A 22,705-nucleotide genomic window follows, 5' to 3' on the forward strand; every position below is an offset into this window, starting at 1 on the left:
TATATATATATATATATATATATATAAATAATAGAATGTATTGTTTTCCCTTCCCCATATTTCTTTTTAAAAAAACTTGGTCCTAAGCTTAATAAAAAAATAAAAATAAAAATAAACAAAGCAGGGGTGCCAGGGGGGCCAAAATCCAAGCTTAATTGGGAGCTGTGGGCTGAAATTAAATATTGCAAACTGTTATACATTAAAGTTGCTATGGGTAATTTCCTAATTTATAACAAAATATATATACAGTGCTCAGCATATGCAAGTACACCCCTCACAAATCTTCATATTAAATTAATATTTTCCATAGGATGTGTTAATTATATTTGTGCATATATCTAGATTATTCAGTACTAAAGGCAACTCTGGAGCTAATCTAACAAAATAACTTAAGATAACGGTCCAAATATTAGTAGCTCAAATTTATTTGTTGAAATTGAAATACGATTTAAAAAATATTGCAAAAATGAAGAGAAACAAACAAAAAAAGAAAGTGTTGAAATTTTGCAGTTAGTCTTTTTTTTTTTTGCAATATTTTGCATGAATTTAATTGTATTATCTTTCTATTTCTAAAGATGTTCTGTGAATAAATTATTATTTTAATAACTGTATCTGTTTAATAAATCTGTTTTGTTCAAATGCACCGAAATATATGACCTATATTCACTAAGAAATGGCTAAATATATTATTTTTTAAAATGGGGTTTACTCATTTATACTGAGCACTGTACATGAATAGAAAAAAATACTTAAACCGTATTTACTAATGCATTCTAATTTGAAAAGAAATCTATATTAGTTTAACAAACTTTAAAAAAACACTATTAAAAAAAATCCATTTAGTGCTGAACACGCTAGTCATGTTGAACAATAGAAACAAAGTCAACATTATACAGTATATGTAATAATGCATGCTCGTTTTTTTTTACATTTACTCTCATGTAAGGCTCATTCAAAGCTAACATTTACTAACGCCTATTCATTTATAGCTATTCATAATGGCCTTAAATATAATCATTAACAAATGTGACCCACAAAACCTTATTATGTTGCATGGCTATACAGTATATTTTATCCAATAGCTAAAAATACAATGCATGTGTCAGATCATGTTCCATGAAAATATTTAGTCAATTTACAACTGTAAAAATATCAAAATGTAATTCTGAAGAGTAATTTGCATTGCTACACTGCAAAAAATGCTTTTCTTACTTAGATTTTTTTGTCTTGTTTCTAGTCCAAATATCTACAAATTCTTAAATCAAGAAGCATTTTCTAGACAAGCAAAACATATTGCCTTGTTTTAAGAAATAATATGCCAAAATGAAGTGAGTTTTTTCTTAAATCGAGCAAAATAATCTGCCAATGGGGTAAGCAAATTAATCTTGTTTTTCGATTTGTGATAAGATTATTTTGCTTCCTCCATTGGCACATTATTCAGGTTGATTTAAGGAAAAACTCACTTCATTTTGGCCTATTTCTTAAAACAAGGCAATATGTTTTGCTTGTCTAGAAAATGCTTCTTGATTTCAGAACTTTTAGATAGTTGGACTAGAAACAAGACAAAAAATCTAAGTAAGAAAAGCATTTTTTGCAGTGCAGCAACAAAACAAGCAACTGCAAGTGTTTTTTAAGTAAGAAAATAATTTTTTGCATTTTAAAGCCAATTTTCTCAGTATTTAAATAAAAAAAATCAGATTACAGATACAGATATTTAATATTCAAATATAGTTGTTGCTCAGCCAGATATTAGTCCTATCCTAACAAACCTAACATCAATGAAAATAATATTTATTTGATGCATGAATTGACACTTATGACCTGCTTTGTGGTTCTAGGTCACAAATCACAAAATGAATGTCTTAAATGTCATCTATAGGAAACTAGACTCTATCATATACTCTGCTGATATGTTCATTATCAAATGTAAATCCAGCTTGGACACAGAAATCAATCAGGCGAATGCACCAATGGACACTCAATTCTTCAATATTTTACTGGAATGTTGGAGGGACAACATGTGCAAAATGAATGTCTCTTCAGCTACTGTACAACACTGTGTAACAAACAAATAAAAATCATCTCCACATTCTCCTTCCTCTTTTATACTGGCATCATAACAGTCAACACAATAAATATTGCTCTCTCCTGCAAGCCACAAATAAGAAGACAATTCGTGCATATTAAAATACTGTGAACTTTTTCTTCTCCTTTTTTTTTTACAGACAAAACCAGATTTGAGACATTTAACAGCTAGATTTCAGGTAAGTGTGATTTAGGGGTTAAAGAGCAATGATAATGGATGTTTTCTGTTAATGTCTTTAGGTGTGAAGGAAAGGTTTTTGGTCAGTAACCTAAGTCCAGTTGGATCCTGTCCTCAAAGACAGCAATGATAAGCATGATGCCGAAGCCTAGGAGTATCCCAGCGTTCTGCAGGAGGAAGAAGCCGTAGTGACTGAAACCTGCTTCGCTCGCGTCATTGTGCAGCATCTCAGGTACCTGCGAAACACACACACACACACACAAAAAGACCTTTTTCAGAGATCTTGGATTCAGCTGGATAAACACAAATAGCTACAATGTTATAGGGCGGCATGATGGCTCAGTGGTCAGCGTCGCACATACACATAACTGTAGTCACCATGCGCAAGTTAAAGCAAAAGTCACATTTAAATATTGTCCCTCAACAATAGTTTCAGCCAATCAGCTTTCTTATGTTTACAATCACTCTCATTGGTTGGTGATTGTTTGGCGCAGTGAAAGGAAACGATGGCATAGTGGCCAACCTAAATAGTATTTGTATGATGGCAAAGAGGCAGCCAAGCATATTTTCATTTTTTGAAGCCACGAGTAAATCTGATAATGAGCATGATCAAAAGAGATCTTGAGAAGATGAAACTGCCCGAATGGATCAGGATAGCGGGAAACAGAAGCAAAGCCATCTCAAGTCAGCCAGAACACATGTTAGAAGAGGTAACTGTGGGCTCTTCTTGAAGATTAGATTGACTCATTTAATTATTTGTTTTTCACTTGGCACATAATAGTGAAGTGAACTGATTAGTGATTGTTTATACAATTTATGTTTGTAGCTACATGTAGTTATTATCCATGACTGACCTATAACGTTATATGGCACAAAATAAATCAAGACTATTCAGAAATGAGATGCTGTGTTTTTGCGCTATCGCCGTTTTAAGAGTTCCCACTTAGATATGCATAGCGTTTATAGCAGGTTTGGCATGCTGTCCCAGGAGAGAACCCTGAACTTGGAGATAATTGAGTCCAAGGCTCCCGCCCAGTCAACAAGCATATAAAAGGATCCGAGATCAGATAGGTCTCGAGAGCTCCCCCTTAAAAAAAAGGAGGAAATAAAGTAGATGGGGTGGAAGGGGGGATTCTTTCAAAACGAAGATAAAGCAGGGTCGCTTTTATTTCCTGCTTTTGTTCTGGGAATTACAAATTAAGCACTGTGAGTAGTATGTGTGTATGTCCTGGTCCTCCAGGTTGGGTGAACAACCCACTTCATAAAAGTAGATGTTACGAAACATCAATATGTTGCGGCTAAATATCAACTTCGATATATAAAGTGCCCTGGGACAGGACTAAATTTGTGCCGGAACATGACTGATTCGGAAATCTGATCCAGCACCTGATTTTACCGATCCCACTCCTCCCCCGTCCGCTGTTCACTTTTTTCTGCGACTCCCTATCCCTCTTTACTTTTGTCCACGACAACCCCCCGCTCTTCTCAGTCATCCTTCGTCTACGACACACCTCCACCATCCAACGTGACATAATATTCAAAAGGCAATTTTAAGTAATTTTCATTTCAGTTCAAAATACTTTTGGCATTAAATTTGATCCATAGAAAGGTTTGAATTTTATAAAATAGCTTTACTTTCACTTTCAATCAGTCCTTTTTTACACTTTTAATGTCAGTGAGCACATGACTGAGTCATTTTGTAGTTCCTATACTATAGTTTGTCTCATATTTTAATTTGAAGATGTATATTTGATTCAGGGTTGAAAGGAGGTTTTGAGATAGATACAGTAATGTAATATAACATTTATTTATATTTTGTAAATTGAAATGTACGCATCCTGTTTCATTTTATTAACTCATTTAATTTTCCATAATCATAACAAAAGATTAGAATCATTTGATATTATTAAAATAGATTTTAATGTTATTTAATATTAGATATTAAAATGTATCCTCTAGTAAAGAATCACAGTGCAGCTCATAGACACCTATTCATTGTCATTTTAAATCTTTATATCTATCATTCATAAGGGTTTTACCCATTTGTCAGACTTTAAACAATAAATAACACCAATACATTTTGTAAGATTTATTGTTGATTTTCATTATTTAGTGTTTGTTTGATGATGTCGATATGATTTATAACAATCGCTTATTTTCCCTTTAACTAAAGCTTCTAATTAGCTGTCTTTTTTATATGCTTAAATCACAGCATGTCTCTTTCTGTGCTACTCACCATGTCCACGAGCGCGACGTACATGAACAACCCAGCTGTGAGAGCAAAGATCCATGTGGCAACATTTTCAGCATAATGTCCGATGAGAATCCCGATGATCATGCCCAGATATCCCATCAGTGCTGACAGCAGATTATACAGCATGGCCTGTCGAACTGACATACCGGCTTTCAGTAGGACGGCAAAATCACCTTCATTACAGAGGAGAAGGAAAGGCAGGTAAGTCAGAAAATAATATTTCATACTAATGCAATGGACCTGATTTCTGTCAAATGAAGAGACGATTTCTTACCGAGTTCATGAGGAAGCTCATGGCAGAACACAGCGACTGAGGTACTAAGACCACTGGACAAACCTTCTGTGAAAGCCGCCCCTAAAATATGTATAAAACGATATAACAATCTGTAAATGCTCATCAGATGCACAGGAAGGCTGTTTTTGTGTAAACTTTTATTCGTTTTTAAAACACACATCAATTTTATAATACGCATAAGAATTAAAGATAACATCACATTTTAGTGCCACATAAAATTGAATTCATGCAAAATGTGTGTGTGTGTGTGTGTGTGTGTGTGTGTGTGTGTGTGTGTGTGTGTGTGTGTGTGTGTGTATATAGCTATAAAGAAAAAAACATTAAAGATGTATATTTGTTTCCTTCTATAATGGTCTGACAAAAGTATTTATGATAAAAAAGATTTTCATTTAGAGCAATCTTTCATCCAAGAGACAAAAACTACTAAATAATGTTTTCTTGGTCACACTTTATTTTGATGGTCGGGTTGTTGAATTTAAGGTGCATTGCAACTACATGCCAACAAATTCTCATTAGATTATAAGTAGACTGTTGAGGTTGAGGTTAGGGTTAGTGGAAGTTGACATGTACTTGCAAAGTTTCTTATAGTCAGTTAAATGTGTTAAAGGAGCGGTATCAACAGATATTAAGCAGACAGTCTACTAATACTCAACTGGACCATCAAAATAAAGTGCTGCCCATTTTTTTTTTTTATTCTGAATGAAAGTCAGGATTATTCCTACAAATATTAATTTCTTAACTTTTCTGTTGTTAAAATATTGTTATGGTGTTGTCCAAAAATAAATATAAACATGAAAATATGGCACGTTTTGCAAAAAAAAAAAAAAAAGTTCTAAAACACAACATTTATCTAAATCAAAAAGAAAACTTTTTAAAATAAAACAAAAATGACATTTTACTCAAACACACCACTATTATTGCAGTGAAGCTGAGAAATGTTAAAGTGTTTTTTTTAGAGCTTTTACTGGTTGTTCTTTTGTTATTTGCATGTTTGCATTACATTTGAAATGACAAAAAATGTAATGAACGTGGTCTTAATACAAGAACAGGTACTGTTTTGGTTTTAGGAATCAAATTGTTTAACTTTTATCCACTTCAAATGTAGACTAATGTACATATGAGAACTGTGAAACTGTATAAAAAAAAAAAAGTTTGTATGCTTTTCAAACCGTTTTACAGTTGTGTTTGCAAGCTCGGATTCATTTTGTTTTCTTTCTTTCACTCTGTATGCTACTTTCATTTACAAAAAAAAAAAAAAGTTTTCTATCAGTGTGTGGGCTTAAAACTGAAAGCAGACTTGTGGGGACGTTTCACAGTGCGGACCTAAATTAAGTTCTTATGGGTAAACATGCTTTTAAATAATACAGAATGAAGTATTTTGAAAATAAAATAGCAGATTGTTTCCTGTGAGTCTTTGGTTTAGAGTAGGGGGACAGAATATACAGTCTGAATCATTATATCTACACTCAAAATATAAATATATATTCCTGCTTGTTCAAACTGTTTATTTAAAATAAACAGCAAAAACACAATTCTTGAGTTTTAAGTAAGAAAGAGTCGACACAGCAGAATGAACTGCCCACTTATCCAGCATATGTTTTACACAGCGGATGCCCTTCCAGCTGCAACCCAGTACTGGGAAACATCCATAAACTCTCACCATTCACACTCATACACTACAATTTAGTGTATTCAATTCACTTGCAGCACTGAAGCAGCTAGAGGAAACCCACGCCAACACTTGGAGAACTTGCAAACTCCACACAGAAATGCCAACTGGCCTAGCCGGGACTCAAACCAGCAGCCTTCTTGCTGTAATGCTACAGCGCTAACCCCTGAGCCACTGTGCCACCTTGTTTTATGTTCAATCTACTTAAATTTGTAAAATCAACTTAATAAATTTGTGTTGAGAAAACATGAATGAACTGTGTGGAGGCCTGCATTTTTTACATGTGTGTGTGTAAAATATACCTATGGCAAGTCCATCACTGAAGTTGTGCAGTCCGTCTCCCATGATGACCATCCAGGCGAGTGTGGCCACACCAGCCTGCTCAAAGTGCTGCTGCGAGTAGGAGTGTGTGTGTCTGTGCGTGTGTGTGTGCGGGTGGTGGTTCTGGGAGTGGTGATGATGCAGTATGTGGTGGTAGTCGTGATGATGATGATGCTGCTCATCCGATTGGCCAACCGTGTCATGGAAGTGGGAGTGGCATTTGTTCTCGCAGTCCATGTCGTTGTAGAGCTCCGCCCCCAACATCACCTCCTCCTCCTCTGCCAGTGCACGCCCACCATTCGTTTCAGCAGCTGATGTCACAGAAACACCCAAATCATGCAAGAGTTTCATTCTGACTGCATGAACAAAGACATACAACCAAGTGAAGTTACCACATTTAAATTTAGACATTTAGCAGATGTTTGTCTAAAGTGACTTACAATTAGGGAGGCATTCAGCAATTCAACAAGAGGAGGCAATACACACAAGCAGTGCTAATCATACAAAGGAAATGCTTGTGCTCAGAGAATTATGTGCAAGAGTAAAGGCTGATTTATACTTCTGTGTCAAGCGCACACGTATGCCGGCGCAGCCTTCACACAGTTACATGGCCCGCACCTTTCAAAAAAATTTAACTACATGTCAACGATGCGTAGAGCAAGCTCTGCGATTGGTTGATTTGGTAGCTGTGATGAGTGTGGGCGGTGCTGAGAGCTGCGAGCCTGATGGAGCAAGAGTTTACTAGTGTCGAGTCCCGTGAAGGAGTGTTGTTTTGTGTTAACCTTATGATTAAAGTTGTTGCACGTCCGCCGGTTCCTGTCTCTAAATGAGCGAGTTTTAGCTACTTTTACATTACGGTAGCGTTCAGAAAAAACAAAACACCCATGAAGAAACTTAATACAGAGGAACATAACATAACATAACCTACTACCAGCTAGCGTTTCTGAAGTGTTATTGCAGAGCAACACAAACAGCACAGAGAAGTGTAAAGGCATGACTACGCGCAAGGCAGGCGTCGTGGGTCGTGGGGTGTTTCTACAGGTGGTTTGTAAAGCCCACTCACCCGTGTGAAGCTGACTTAATAAATGCACAATGTTTTTTTTTATATGGAGTGATTGTAAAAATGTTTCTGGCGCAAGTTACCTTCAATTTTGACATCATTTTCTTCTAATGATGGCAGTTTCTCAGACTCCAAAACTTCTGTGGTGAGATCAACCCTCTTCTGCACCTACAAACGTCAAAATAACATTTTAAAGTAAAAAAAAAAAAAGCAATTCAGAGAATATTTTCTAAACAATATAAATGTTATTAATGTACCGCTACACATATTACAATGACGTTGTATTATGACATATTAATGACATATTAAAATGAAGTTTTCCATTATTTTTGTGTTCAGGATGTTTTGGGCTGGGCTGAATTTGCTTTTATGATGTCATGTAGCCAGTGATCATGCAATGATGGAGGTCTTTAGCATTAGCGATTTGCCCGCTTAATTGTGATTTACTGTCATTACTATTGGATACAACAGTCAACCATTTGCCTGCTATTTCCATTACGACTTTAATTCCCTTTAACAATGTAATATACCTTGTATGCTAAAGTTATAAGTCCACAGTGACTAATCAACATTTTGGCATATAACAGGCTGCATATATGTAATTTACATAAAAAAAAAAAAAAGAATTTGTAAATATAGTGCCAGTTTTGATAACTCAATTTAAGTATTCTTTATTCCTATAGCACTGTTTACAATGTAGATTAGAGGTGTAATCGGGCCATAAAAATTAGACCCGATAGGGCCTAAGCCCGACAGAATTCGGTCCGAGCCCGTCAGGTATATTTTGATTTACAGCTTTATAAAGCCTTAACCCGTTTATAGCCCGACATTATTCAAATGTGTACATGCACACAGCTCTTTTGCTTTTTTTCACGAATGAATCGCTTGTTTTAACATTTATTCGTGACAAATGTAGGCTATAGGCCACTTGGAAGTTGGAACAAAGAAATAAAATAAGTCCTCTGTAACATCTTAACATCTCAGCACTCTAAATAGGCCTAGGTACATACACGTTAACCTTTAAATTGGCCAACACACCAATGAAAAGAAGTCTTTCTTAACAAATTAAATTTAAATAAATTCTAAATTATTTGCCAATAACGAAATAAAGATAAAGGCTCTGCGGGATTTGTTTCGCCACTTCTCTTCACAATCTGGCCTTAAGGTGACGGTGAAGCTAAATATTAAAAGAATAGCCCAATGCCAACATTAGCCTGTATACTCTGTCTACATTATTGATTTTAAGGTTTAAATGTTTTTGTGGAGGAACATTATTGAATCCACTGTAAATGGCTTTAGCACAGTCCAGCGCTCAGGATGGTGTGTCCAGCAGCACCGAACACCCTTTCACTGCTGCTGCTACAGGCCGAGATACAAAGTTCTGATTTTGCAAGTTTTGGGTAGGATTGTTTGTTCATCAGCCAAGAACATAAATTTAATTTTCCATGACAGCAGTTTCAATGTAGCGAGTGACCTCGTCATCTTCCCTGTCAGCTTGCTGTACATACATTGCTGTTTAGCGCTCTACCGTAATACGCAGTGTATGAGTGACCGCCGAAATACCTTGGAGGCTAGAATGCAGACAGCTGGCCTGACCGCAGTCAAAATTCACTCTTTTTAACTTCTCCGTCATCATGTGTTTTACCTTTGCAGGGATGGATTTTAATGTTGCAACAACCGATTTGATTACTTTCTCGTGCTAATCGAAATGCATCACATGACTATTAATTTACTGGGCAAGCCAAGCCCGGCCCGACCCCATCTAAAATGATAGAAATTAAACCCGAACCCATCAGGTTCCGCCGAGTCCTGTCGGGTTCGGGCAAAGATCTTCAGCTCTAATGTAGATTGTGTGAAAGCAGAAAGAAAAAGAGGAATAGCCAATGTTTTAAATGCTAGAAAATTCCAGCAATTCAGGCAGGCAGGAGAGTAGTGTAGAATGCCGGTGTAGTTCTTGTAAATTAAAACTGTTTCAGTTCAGTTTAGTGTAAAAGTCACTGTTAAAGTTTAGTTCAGTTCAGTTTAGTCTAATGCTAATGATACATCAATGATTTATATGCGTTGATGATTGGGCAAAAACTCCAGCCAATAATGTTTTTTCAAGTATTAAAAGCAATAGCTTTTGTACAGGGTATTTTGTCCAAAAAAATCCTCCTTTACATAATATTTCCCCTTGCGGCACCAGTACCATCATCTCTCTTTAGTTTTTCTATGCCTGAAAGCTGTATGAGGAAGATTACTCTGCTCTTCTAGGCCAACTTCACATATGTGACAGATTTATTTTACTACTATGCTTGTCTTTGTGTTGATGCGTCATGAAGCATGCCAGATATGATTCTATATGTGATATTATATTGAATAGATAAACAATATTAAATAAAAGAATTAGTTCTTGTATGCTGATGTCCATCATCATTTACAAAATCACCTTGACACCATACTGCAAGTGGATATTGTGAAATTTTATGAGTTTTAATGAAATATGAGCTCTTAGTTTTATATTGTGTGTTTGCACGTTTGGCTGACCTTCTGGTTTTTGTCTTTGTACATTTTGCCAAGGGTCAGGAAGTGTTCGATGAGGAACATGATGTAAACTCCACTTAGAGCTGTGAGTCCGGTCCACACAGGGCGAAGGGAGTCCTCCTCTTCAGCGTGCTCTTCAGAGTGGCCGTGATGGTGATGACCCTGAGACTGACACAGACCAATCAAAAGGCAATCATAAATCTTGCAGAAAACACAAAAACATTTGTGCATAGAGAGAGAGAGAGAGAGAGAGAGAGAGAAAGAGAGAGATTTGAATTTATTGCCATATCAGCTCCTCTGACTATTTTATGGCAAAACAAGATTAAATTTACAACAGTTTTTGAATATCACTTTTCTATAATAATAATAATAATAAAAAAACAATAAAAAGACATCAAATGCAATAAATAAGATAAAAATCTAAAACAGATTTTAAGGTATTTGTGAAGGATTCACATTTAACAATATTTCATTTAAAATCTCTCCAGATAAAAATCATCTAATCACATTAAAATAAGGAAATTTTGTTAGACACTTTGGTTTCTGTGGCAATATTCAACTGTGCATTCAAGGGGCATGCAATATCCACCAAAATGATTTCATATTTTTTGGGATTTATTTTATAATCATATTGTTGAGTGTGTTACTGTGCTGGTTTAAGCCTGTCATGGATACATAAATGACACTACTAAAAACGCCAGTAGGTGGCAGCAAGTCCCTGTCTTGATGAGTGATTCACTGAGTCGCTTCATTCAAACAATTCATTCAAAACTGAGGATTTATTTGGTAAATTAAGAAAGTGACTGGATGGATACATATGAATACGTTTGTGGATAAAAATAGTTTCTAAAATATAACTCTGTATAAAACTTACCATTTGTTGAACTGTAGCTGAAAATTAGCAAAAACTGAATGCTTGCCTGTGTAGAAAATTTACTTCATGTCTTATTGATATAAACAACAAAAGTTTTGTTTTGTTTTCAGAACTTGAATCGCTGTTCTAATAGGCTTCATTCATTCATTCATTTTCTGGACGGCTTAGTCCCTTTTATTAATCCAGGGTCGCCACAGCGGAATGAACCGCCAACAAATCCAGCAAGTTTTTACGCAGCAGATGCCTTTCCCATTTCTGGGAAACATCCACACACACATTCATACACTACGGACAATTTAGCCAACCCAATTCACCTAAACCGCATGTCTTTGGACTGTGGAGGAAACCGGAGCACCCGGAGGAAACCTACGCGAAGGCAGGCAGAACATGCGAACTCCACACAGAAACGCCAACTGAGCCGAGGTTCGTACCAGTGACCTTCTTGCTGTGAGGCGACAGTACTACCTACTGCGCCACTGCCTCACCACTAATAGGCTTCATCACACATTAAATGCAGATGAATGATGATTTTCCAACTGGTTGAGACGAACAATTTTCTTTTACTATAGTAATTGAAGCAAATATTACGATAAACTTAGAGAAAAGCCATCACTAGACCAGTCATTTTAGTTTAAAGAAAATAAAAATAACATGCCATTTCAAAATCCTGGAGGAATTGATTAACATGCTTTTGTTTGCAAATTGAGTGACAAACTCAGTCATGATTATGATATTATCCCAGATATAAATACTGTGCACTTCTTGTTAGTGCACTAGCATTTAGGATACAGTGTATCAGCATTTTACTCTGATTTCTGAAGGATCATGAGCAGTACTAATGTAAGTTTTTTGTGTCTTACATGTGGTATGAGGTGGAGGAGAGCGTCTCCGCTCAGAGTGCCCACTGCAAGGGCCACCAGGAAGCTCAGCAGGAAGTTGAAGCAAACTCTGTTCATGAGTGGGATCAAAACCACACCAACCAACGCCAGCAAACTGATCAGAGTGATGGAGAGAAACCCTCCAAGCCATGCTGTAACACAAACACACCCTCTTATTGATCCAAGCACACCCCATTATCTCTGCATTCAGTCCATATATTGGATATTTCATGAGAACTAAAGAATGTAACATTTAGAAAATATCAAAGCAAATATGAATGTATATTATAATGTTATTTTCATGAATATTTATATATACAGTTGAAGTCAGAATTATAAGCCCCCTTGAATTAATAGACCGCTTGTTTATTTTTTCCCCAATTTCTGTTTAACAGAGAGCAGTTTCTTTTAACACATTTCTAAACATAATAGTTTTAATAACTCATTTCTAATAATGGATTTATTTTACCTTTACCATCATGACTGTAAATAATATTTTACTAGATATTATTCAAGACACTTAAAGTGACATTTACAGGCTTAACTAGATTAATTAAATTAGGTTAACTAGGCAGGTTAGGGGAATTAGGCAAGTTATTGTATAATGATGGTTTGTTCTGTAGACTTCGAAATAAAACTATAGGTTAAACGGGCTAATAATTTTGTCCCTAAAATGGTGTTTAAAAAATTAAAAGCTGCTTTTATTCTAGCCGAAATAAAACAAATAAGACTTTCTCCAGGAGAAAAAAATATTATCAGACATACTGTGAAATTTTTTTTTTGCTCTGTTGAACATCATTTGGGAAATATTTAAAAAAGAAGAAAAAAAAAAATCGAAGAGGGCTAATAATTCTGACTTCAACTGTATACATATATTATAACATTCTTTTTCTATTCTTTTGAATATTTTATTTTCTTCTTTTTCGTCATCAAACTTTATTTTGTTTTGAACTTTTATACCCCACACAACATGAAATTCACAATACAAAATCCATATTCAGGAAAATAATGTAACAAATTATAAAAATAATAGCAAAACAAAAATTATAACAAATATAAAATAATACAACAGACAGTCAAAATGACAACCTTTCAATTTTCCTTTTATGTGCTCTCCAAAAACTGTAAAAAGCTACCCCATTTTTGATTAAAAGTAGGGGTGGAGTCCTGAAGTCTTGCCAACATACGTTCATATGATGCCGTAGAAGTCGTCAGCTCAATCTAATCCATAAAAGAGGGAGTATCCGAGTTCTTCCAATTTCACAGAACTAATCTCACAAAATATTTTATCTTCAATAATAATTTAGAATTTTAATCTAGGATATTTATTGATTACTGACTTTAAAGGGATCGTTCACTCAAAAAAGTCATTATTTACTTGTTTCAAAAACTCGATTTTGTATTTTGTTGAACACAAAAGAAGATATTTTAAAGAAAGCTGAACAATTGAAACCAAAGATTTCCATAGTGCTTGATTTTCCTACTGTGAAAGTCAAAGGGTTTTCAGCTTTCTTCAAAATATCTTCTTTTGTGTTCAGCAAAATAACAAAAGACAGGTTTGGAACCACTTGAGGGAAAGTAAGATAGGGAGTAAACTGAAATTTATATATGAACTCGACCTTTTAATTGAGCATTAATTATTCGCATTTCTTCATCTGACAATTTGTGGCTGCATTTCATAATAAATAACATCTAATTTGCATAACAACTCAATTTGAATATAAAATGAATATGCAAATCAATCATTACACCTAAAGCACAATACTTACCGATGTAGACTGGAGTGTTCCTCTGGCCTCTTCCATTGGTGTGGTTATGTGGATGCTGCAGGTGTTGGTGATCATGATGATGGTGGTGGTGTTTGTGATGATGGGAATGATCTGAGGGAGGAAAAGGGGAGTTGTTATGCAGATTCTGCAAATTGACTACTACAACTGTATTTAAATCACAGGCCCAAAAGCTCACCTGAATGCTCGTCCTCGTCTTCATGCACGATGCAAGACTTGGAATCAATCTGCATGAGAAGAGCAGGGCAGAGGAAACTGAAGTCCTTAACTGAGAGACTTGCTTCCTTTCTCATGCCATGCGTCTGCAGGATCGTGGAGGCATTTTGACACTGAAAGTGAAAAGAGAGGAGTTATATGAGTGAGGGATGTCAGGGATGTCAGGGATTTTAAAAGTAGTGATAAAGGGGCAGAGGAAAAGTTTTGAGAATGTTTGTGTTTAATGCTATGCCTGTTTCTATGGCTATTTTCATGCAAGAAAATGTATACTACAGTTATATTACATACAGTTTTTTACCATTTATTTCTTCTAAAAACTCTAAAACTGTATTTGGTTTACCGCTGTTAAAAATCTCTTAGAAATAAATAATTAATCACAGAATTATTACCAACGCAATCTAAGAGAATATGAGAAGTTCAGAAAAAAAATCAGTTTAACAAATGTAAGAATTTCTAATCTATTTTCTGTTAGATTTTATTTTTAAATCAATTTCTAAAAGTTGCTTTGCATAAAAGCATCTGTCAAATGGTCAATGCATAAGTGGATACAGTTAATGATGTTTAAAAATTTAAAATAGATTAATTATTTAAACTTACAATATATTTACTAAATACTGATTGTGCAAAAAATTATCGCATAAAAGACGTGAGTCCAATGAGTCAAAGAGAACAAAATCATAACTTCCTGATTAACTGGTTTCAAATATTAAATGTAAAAATGGAAGGAGAAGCTTTGTGAATCTTTTACTTATTTAATAAAATGACTTGCGCCTCAGAAGACAATGCCGACACGGCGTTCGAAGACGAGATGGGGAGCACAGAGAATCTTAACAATTCTGCATGTAATTAATAATATAATAAACATTAATAATGAAATGGTTAAGGCGTTTTAAAATGGAAAAAAAAAAACATTTCAGTTTTACAATGCCCAGCCTGCTGGTTTGTTAACAAAATCACGTGACTTTTGTAATGCACATACTGGAATTTGTTCTGTAAAAGTGTTTCCATTGTAGTTTTTGCGTATCTTTTCTTATCAAAAAAAGTTTATCCTACTCAATTATGCGCATATGTTTTTTATGCGCATTTTCAAAATCGATGCACATCTTGGTGTGGGTTGTTGCTAGATCATATATGGTGGCGGCTGGAAGTTAACGCAAACTATTTATATTAACTATTAAATTTCCCATTAATTGCATAGTATGAACGTCTACCCCTACCCCAAACCTAAACCCAACCGTCATAGTCAGGGGTGCCTCTAGGGGGGGAAAAGGTGGGATAATACTAAGTTCCCATGCCGTTTTGGGGCATCCAGAGATACTATTCGTAACTTACACAGCCCCCCGCAACCGCAATTACTCCCACCCGCTCTTTGCTTTCAACCTCAACACCGGGCCAGCATACTGGCCAGCGGCGCCCCTGGTCATAGTAATGTTAAAACAGTGGCTGTACACTGTATTATTTATGTTATCTATTAAATTACCCAATAAACTGTATTTTGTAAATTGTCTCCCATTACCCTAACCCAGCTGTCACAGTACTGTAAAAATATTAAACATTGTTAAACAGTGTCATAAAAAAAAGCTGCTATATTAATGCGCATATGGCACTACCAGCCGGCCGTGTATCCTATCTAGACTTTACCCTTGGCATTTCCATCAACCATTTTTTATGCGCATATCTAAAATGCGCAAAAATATATGAATGGAAACATAGCTATAGTTGCCTTGGTTACTGCAGTAAACAAAGCAGCATGATATCAAATCTAGCAGGATTTCATAAACTTCAGCATCCCAATATTTCCAGATTAAATTCAGGCAAACTTTAGCATAAACGTTGTATAATCAAAAATGTAATACCTTGTAACATAGCATTTAAGTTTCTTTTTAAGGGCTTTAAGCTTCTCTAAATTTATCAACTTTTAATTCTTTTTAAGACCCCGCCGGCACCATGGATTAAAACAAAAAGAACAAATCAGAAACTTTAAATCGAGATAAAGGGGAAAAAGTAGTAAAGAATGTAACTGTGTACCCCTAAACTAGCACGGCCATGTTCGTGCTCATCATGGTCATCATGCTGGTGTGTGGGCGTGTCCTCATCATGATGGGTGTGGTTTGAGTGTGTCACATTGGGCTGACTGGGGCTAAAGGAGGCGTGGTCCTGTGTAAAATCATAATCGGCGCTGCGATTGGTCCGCCGTGATCTGGTAACATATGACGGCGTAGTCAAAGCTGTGGTGGATTCCTGGTTCATCTTCATGTACAGGTTGTGATGCGCATCTGACTGGCTTTTCTTCCCAGAGGCAGGATCTGGCTGTGCTTTTGGGACAGGGTCACTCTTCTCCACGCTGTGATCCATGTCTCCCTTCTTGGTGGTGACCGGATGTGTGTGCGCCGTGAGTTTGTCCACATGAGTGTGTGTGTGATCATGCGTGTGTGTGTGATTATGGGCATTTCCAGGATGATGCACCATCACTTTCCGGATGCGGTCAAGCCCGACCCCTTTAAGTAGGTTGAAGAGGCCTTCTAGGGAGATGCTGCCGTTCTGGCCATACTTGTCGAACAGAGCCTGTAGGTGACGCTGCTGTGTTTGTTCTGCTATGCGGCTGTCAGTCTCAATGGCCACAGATTTGCAGTCTGAACCCGCCCCCACTGAACACGCCCACAGCAGTGCCAGTGACATCACTGGGCAGAGGCGTGGCCACCAGCCAATCATATTGGCAACCTAAAACAGACAAACATACAGTATAGAGTTCATGGTATAACTTTAAAACAAAGAGTGTTTTCACAAGAACATTCTAGAAACTAAGCATTTGTCATTTTCAAAAGTGTTACGTATACATGACAATACTGTCAATATGATACCTCCATGAAGTTGGCATTTAAACAAATAATCCCCAAAATTATGCCATTTGTTTATGCTACGTTAGTACTGATATGTGCCGCAAAAACGAACGCTAGTGCTGGTTTGGGATCTGAGATATTATGCATTATTTTTCAGACCGTGTGACGTCACTTTCCACCCCATGTTGCTCAAATGACTTCAAATCAGCACAGGTCGTTTGCGTTCGATTTGTGCCATCAAAACAAGCACGGTATCTGTTTTCCTCGTTTAGTTATAAGTAAAATATTTTGGGAGCCGTGACGTCACTCTCCACCCAATTTAATCTAAATCGCGCCAAATTGGTGTCATTCATTTGTGCCAGATTTGTGCTGTTAAAATAAACACTATCTGTTTTTATTGTTTAGATATTGCCTAATCACAACACTTTCTGGAGCCGCGACGTCGCTCTGCGCCCCATTATTTTCTCTAAATCACACAAAACAGGTGTAATTCGTTTGTGCTGGATTTGTGCTGTTAAAATAAACACTTTATCTATGTTTATTGTTTAGATATTGCCTAATCAAAACACTTCGGGAGCCACGACATCACTCTGCGCCCCATTATTTCTTCTAAATCGCACACAACTGGTGTTTACATCTATAGCTACATACCATAGCTATCAATGGATTAATTGTGAATAAAGAAACAAAAGATGATTTATTCTTTTACAACAAATTTCAAAAAAGAAAAGGACTATTCAAATTAATTAAATAACATACAGGTGAAAATCTGAAAGTCTGGGTTGCCTTAGAGTAGCGGTTTAACTATTGTAAAATTCAATGACAAGTAAAATAAATACACAAAAAATACTTTTAAATTCTTTAAAATTTAAGTTAACTTTAATAAAAATCCTAAATAATCAGTGATAATATAAATTTATACAATTAAAGTAAAAAAGAAACTAAAGTTTTTCATATTTTAAAAAACATTTTAAGGTCAATATTATTAGCCCCTTTAAGCTATATATTTTTTCAATAGTCTACAGAACAAACCACTGTTATATAATAACTTGCCTAATTAGCCTAACCTGCCTAGTTAACCTAATTAACCTAGTTAAGCCTTTAAATGTCACTTTAAGCTGTAAATATTACTTACTGTCATCATGGCTAAGATGAAATAAATCAGTTATTAGATACGAGTTATTAAAACTATTATGTTTAGAAATGTGTTGAAGAAAATCTGCTCTCTGTTAAACAGAAATTGTGGAAAGAAAATGAACAGGGGGGCTAATAATTCTGACTTCAACTGCATGTATTCAAGATGCTAAACAACAGCCTCATGTATACAACCACGTTTATTTGAATGTGACAGTATACTTTCTATCTAGCTTACTTTGCTTACTATCTACTCACGCTGACATAGTTCCAAACCTTTGAGTTTCTTTTTTCCTGTTTAACACAAAATAATATATTTAGAAGAATGTTAGAAGCATGTAACCATTGACATCTATAAAATATATATAATGGAAATCAACAGTTACTAGTTTCCAACATTTTTCAATATGCCTTCTTGTTGGTTCAACAGAAGAAAAGAGCTTAAACTGAGTAAATGACAGAATTGTCCGTTTTAGGCGAAGCATCCCTTTACATTTACATAGACAGAGATCAAGAGCAGGGCAGCGCAGTGGCTATCCCTGTCGCCTCGCAGCAAGAAGGTTGTTGGTTCGAGTCTGGGTCATTTGGCATTTCTGTGTAGTTTGCATGTTCTCCCTGTGTTAACGTGGGTTTCCTCCGGGTGCAATGTAGGTTCAATGAAATATTGTAAGCAGTTTGCCAATACATGCGAACACAAATATCCACCATAAACGACAAACTCATCAACTTGTTTTGTCATATGTTGTGCAGAAGGTCAATGCGGAACAGTCCAAAATCAGCGCAAAGGGGAAACAGAGATTTAAAACTTGCTGCACATTAGTTGCTCTCACAACAAAAAAGCCTATAGGTGACCAATACGGTTACTTATATGTTTATTTGAAGAAACTGGGATGTTTTGAGTCAGTATGATCCCAAAATTGATCGGAATTATGACATAACATTTCTAATTAAGTGAACTGTGTCCTAATGTATTTTGTCCATCACTGGTGCTTCTGACATCCAGCATCCACACCGCCGCGCATCACTGACACCTGTTTACAAACACTGCGACACACAGACAACACTGATTATGGCGATATTATATTTCGTACAGTATCGCGGGGTCAATTTCGCGTACAATCTGAGACCAAAGAATTTATCAAATGTGCATTTAACATATACATCAGAACAGATGTGACAGAACAACAGGAACAGCATGCGCCTTGCGGCCTAGCTGGATCTTTCCAGATCACCGGATTTCTCCCGTTCAGACAGCACGTTTCCACGCGTAACGGACTGATCATATATCAACATCATTCACTGCTTACCGGGAGTCCACGCGCTCGAAAGTAAGCGCGTTCAGCGGCGATTCTGCACTCCACACCACTAGCACGGCGACCAGACCGTGTGCAAAGAAACGTCATCATAAAACCGGAAACAGCGCGAGTGTCTTTTGTTTTAGAGGAAGCGAGCCCGCTGCGTGGTCACGTTAGGTTGCGGACAAATAAACAACAACAAAAACCGACAGACTTACCGCTTAGGTGTGATTATATAGACGTCTTTTCACGAAGTAAATGCAGACGGTCGCTTAGTGGTCGAGTTTGCTGATTTTGGAGAAGTGTAGGAGGCGGGTGTCATTGGTTGAGGTGTAGTCACATGACCGCGCAATTGTCCGCTTCATCCTTTACTCAAACATCCACTGAAACAGCATTTAACTTGGTAAATATGGTTCTGGCGGCTTCTTTTGGTGTCGACAGAGAATCAATCAAGTGATTTTTCTTAATAATCCCTAAACACACACACGCCCAGCAACAAATCCCAAACACAAAGACACACTCACGCGGGTATTTCATGTGGACGTGTGAGAATCATATAGGTGAGAACACACACGCTGAATAAACCCAAAAAGAAAACTATACGTATTTAAAAGTAAAAAAAAGAGTTCTAATGAGGTTCTGTGAGGTAATTTGTGAGACAACATTTAGGATATATTAATTATTAAAACTATGGCCGTTCCTGTATTGTGAAAACACAAAGTTTCAATTCATAAATTGAAATTCTGTCTATGGTTAATTAGAAAATGTTTAAATTATGACATTATTGTGGTGTACATTGCAATATCTTATAAACTATAACAAGATATCAGTTTTAGAAAGCCCAATGCTCCTTGTTATAGGCTATAGTGTAAAAAATGTAAATATTAGGCTAATTCTACAGGAAATATAAAATAAATAAACAACAAATTTGTTTTCTTTTAGGCTTTGTCCCTTAATTTATCAGGGGTCGCCACAGAGGAATGAACAGCTAACTTATGCAGCATATATTTTACACACTTTTGCATTCACACTCGTACACCATGGCCAATAAAGTCACGTCTCGCTTTCGGTTTCGGGCTTTGGCGCGTTTTGCGCTCACACACAAGCGTACCGCGCCAAAGCCCAAGTGTACCGCGCTCAGGCACACCTCTTCCAACCGGGCCAGGGCCGGCCAAGTGAACCGTGCTTGAGCCCGATTCAGCGTACTCACACTTCTCAAACGATCCGGGAAACGGGCCTGGGCAAGGTACGGATGGCATAGTGTGAGTAGGCTCTTAGTTTACCCAATTAACCTATAGCGCATGTCTTTGTATTGTTGGGGAAATTGAAGCACCCACAGGACACCCACACAAACATGATAAGAACATGCAAACTCCACACAGAAATGCTTTGACACAGAAGTGCTCTGACCCACCCGAGGCTCGAACCAACGATCCTCTAGCTGTGAGGCGACAGTGCTAACCACTGAGCCACCACACTGTCTAAACAATTAATAAATAAAAAGTAAAAAAAAAGTTAAAAAAAAACATTTAAACAAATCATCAATAATATTATTAATAAACAAACAAACATGTGTAAAAGAAGCAAACAAATAGCATAAATTTACTTTGGATTCACAGGGGAAATAACAACCCACATCACACATGACGTCACACGGGTTCAACTGCGCATACCGGTTGCAAAGAAAGACCGGCTGCATTACCAAACATGTTGTGTTGTGCAGTAGGATGCCAAATTCGAAAACTTTTATCATTACATTTTATCGTACACCACACTGCTTATAATGCCAACTGCAGACGTCTTTGGCTGAAACAGCCATAAAAAGAACTGAATGGAGTGAGGACCTAATTATTATAAATGCTGGACTCTGCAGTTCTCATTTTATACCATGGTCACTTTACGCTGAATCATACACATTGCTCGTTGCTGATTGCAGCAATGATTCCAGCAAAAACAGTTAAATATGGTGCATAGTTTTGAATCTGGTAATCATGGAGCATTATTTCTTGCACGTGATCACACAGAACAAAACTGTTGGCATCCAAAGACTTTTAACTTCTCTCTTGTAAAAACAATAGGAGCTTCAATGAGATTGTATATTTGGGGCTGGATGCTTGGCCATTTCGTCTTATCCAATATCCATTGGGAGGGTGCTATCGCAAATGGGCCTGTCATTCGAACATAGCACACTTTAACGTTAATTTTGCAGAATAACTGTGCTTATCACTGGCTGACAAGCTGTTATACACTAAAGGCATTATGTATATGTAAACAATATAACTTATCTCTAATACGACAACAAAGTCTGTACTGCATCGGATGTCATTCCCTTGCTGTAAAGCGCTCATGGTTTTTTTCTGCAACCTCGCTGCGTGCGCATCCTGAATGTTTACAAACTGGTAATTTGTCTATATATATTAATTATAATAATCAAATATTTTATGCAAAAATATGATGAATAAGATTCAGATAAGTGTTCATCCCCCAAAAATAAATAAATAAAATTTCCTCTCTGTATTTAACAAAAAAAAAAAAAAAAGATTCAAACTAAAATGAATTCACATGATAAAAATGTGATTAAAATAAATAGCTATATAAAAAGTAAACTAATAATAACACTGTTAACGGTTTTTGTAAATTGCACAGTATTTAACTGATAACTGCATTTTTAGGACAGGTATATGCAGTATGTTAAGACCCATTTATATTGGCTTATTTTCTTTGTATAATTTGTATCTTTCCAAAACACATTTTGCATTTTAGGATGGGAGTCTTACATCATATTTGAGGTTTGGGGCACTTGTGGCACTTGCGATATGAAAATACAGGCTAACAGGAGGCTACTAATTTCTGGAAAGTTCAAATCTTTTTGATTCTCGAATCCCAATGATGATCCGCACCCCTTCCAAAAATTAGCCTTTAAAAATAGTATAAATGCACAAGTATTAAATATGTTTTTCTAAAAAAGATTGATATAAAATTGGATTAAATGGAAACAGTAAATTATATTGTTACTGTAAAGCCAAAACAAATGATTAATTTTTTCACTTAGAAATGTTGACTATTTTTCTAATTTTCTCATTAGGTTTTAAGTGGAGTTGTATGATCTCTGCATTTGTTTAATTTGTCTATTATCGCGGATTTAGTGAAGTGGAGGAAACTGAGACGGTCTCTGTTAATTGTAGCTGCCATGATGTTGCGGGCGGAGGTGTCGGTGTCCGGTCACCGCTTCATTCAGTTCGGCCGATGACACGAAGAAATGAATGAGCCTCGGTAAAGGCAGCTTCAGCTTTCAT

The 22,705-nt window shown here is 36.3% G+C and overlaps 2 protein-coding genes and 1 long non-coding RNA gene across 12 annotated transcripts in view; 2 read left to right on the forward strand and 1 right to left on the reverse strand.

Moving 5' to 3' along the window:
• Positions 1-606: 606 nt before the first annotated feature.
• LOC147846464 (uncharacterized) lies at positions 607-2,089 on the forward strand. Its single transcript, XR_015478820.1, has 2 exons — positions 607-1,575; positions 1,636-2,089. It is a non-coding gene; the product is annotated as an uncharacterized LOC147846464 (long non-coding RNA).
• On the reverse strand, positions 1,974-19,705 carry slc39a6 (solute carrier family 39 member 6). 6 transcript variants are annotated; one of them, XR_015477544.1, is made up of 11 exons: positions 19,422-19,520; positions 16,169-16,861; positions 14,103-14,253; positions 13,907-14,017; positions 12,120-12,289; positions 10,389-10,553; positions 7,946-8,030; positions 6,277-7,113; positions 4,792-6,035; positions 4,500-4,690; positions 1,974-2,499 (listed from the first exon to the last, which is right to left on the reverse strand). XR_015477544.1 is itself a non-coding variant. In XM_087238822.1 (11 exons), exons 2-11 carry the CDS (start codon positions 16,850-16,852, stop codon positions 2,347-2,349), a joined length of 2,121 nt encoding a protein of 706 aa, XP_087094948.1. In that variant the 5' UTR covers positions 16,853-16,861; positions 19,628-19,705; the 3' UTR covers positions 1,974-2,346.
• tmeff1a (transmembrane protein with EGF-like and two follistatin-like domains 1a) overlaps positions 19,549-22,705 on the forward strand; it is a 17,190-nt gene continuing 14,033 nt past the window's right edge. Inside the window, exons 1-2 of one of the 5 annotated variants that reach the window (XM_087241221.1) lie at positions 19,549-20,655; positions 22,595-22,705. The exon at positions 22,595-22,705 is cut by the window's right edge and continues 204 nt beyond it. The gene's annotated coding sequence lies outside the window, so the exon portion shown is untranslated. Of the gene's footprint in view, positions 20,672-22,579 lie in introns of those variants that run through there. The other 4 variants (XM_087241223.1, XM_087241222.1, XM_087241224.1 and 1 more) reach the window with 4 other exon arrangements.

This window comes from Danio rerio, chromosome 2 (assembly GCF_052040795.2).
Source record: "Danio rerio strain M-AB ecotype USA chromosome 2, GRCz13ab, whole genome shotgun sequence".
NCBI classification, from domain to species: domain Eukaryota; kingdom Metazoa; phylum Chordata; class Actinopteri; order Cypriniformes; family Danionidae; genus Danio; species Danio rerio.

Excerpts from the sequence above, each read along its gene's own strand:
- slc39a6 (XM_087238820.1), bottom strand. The coding sequence starts at position 19,520 with ATGATGACGTTTCTTTGCACACGGTCTGGTCGCCGTGCTAGTGGTGTG. Across the intron at positions 14,254-16,168 it reads ATGGCCGTGCTAGTTTAGGG|TGTCAAAATGCCTCCACGAT; the intron begins GTACACAGTTAC and ends TTTCACTTTCAG. Across the intron at positions 14,018-14,102 it reads AGACGAGGACGAGCATTCAG|ATCATTCCCATCATCACAAA; the intron begins GTGAGCTTTTGG and ends TTCCTCCCTCAG.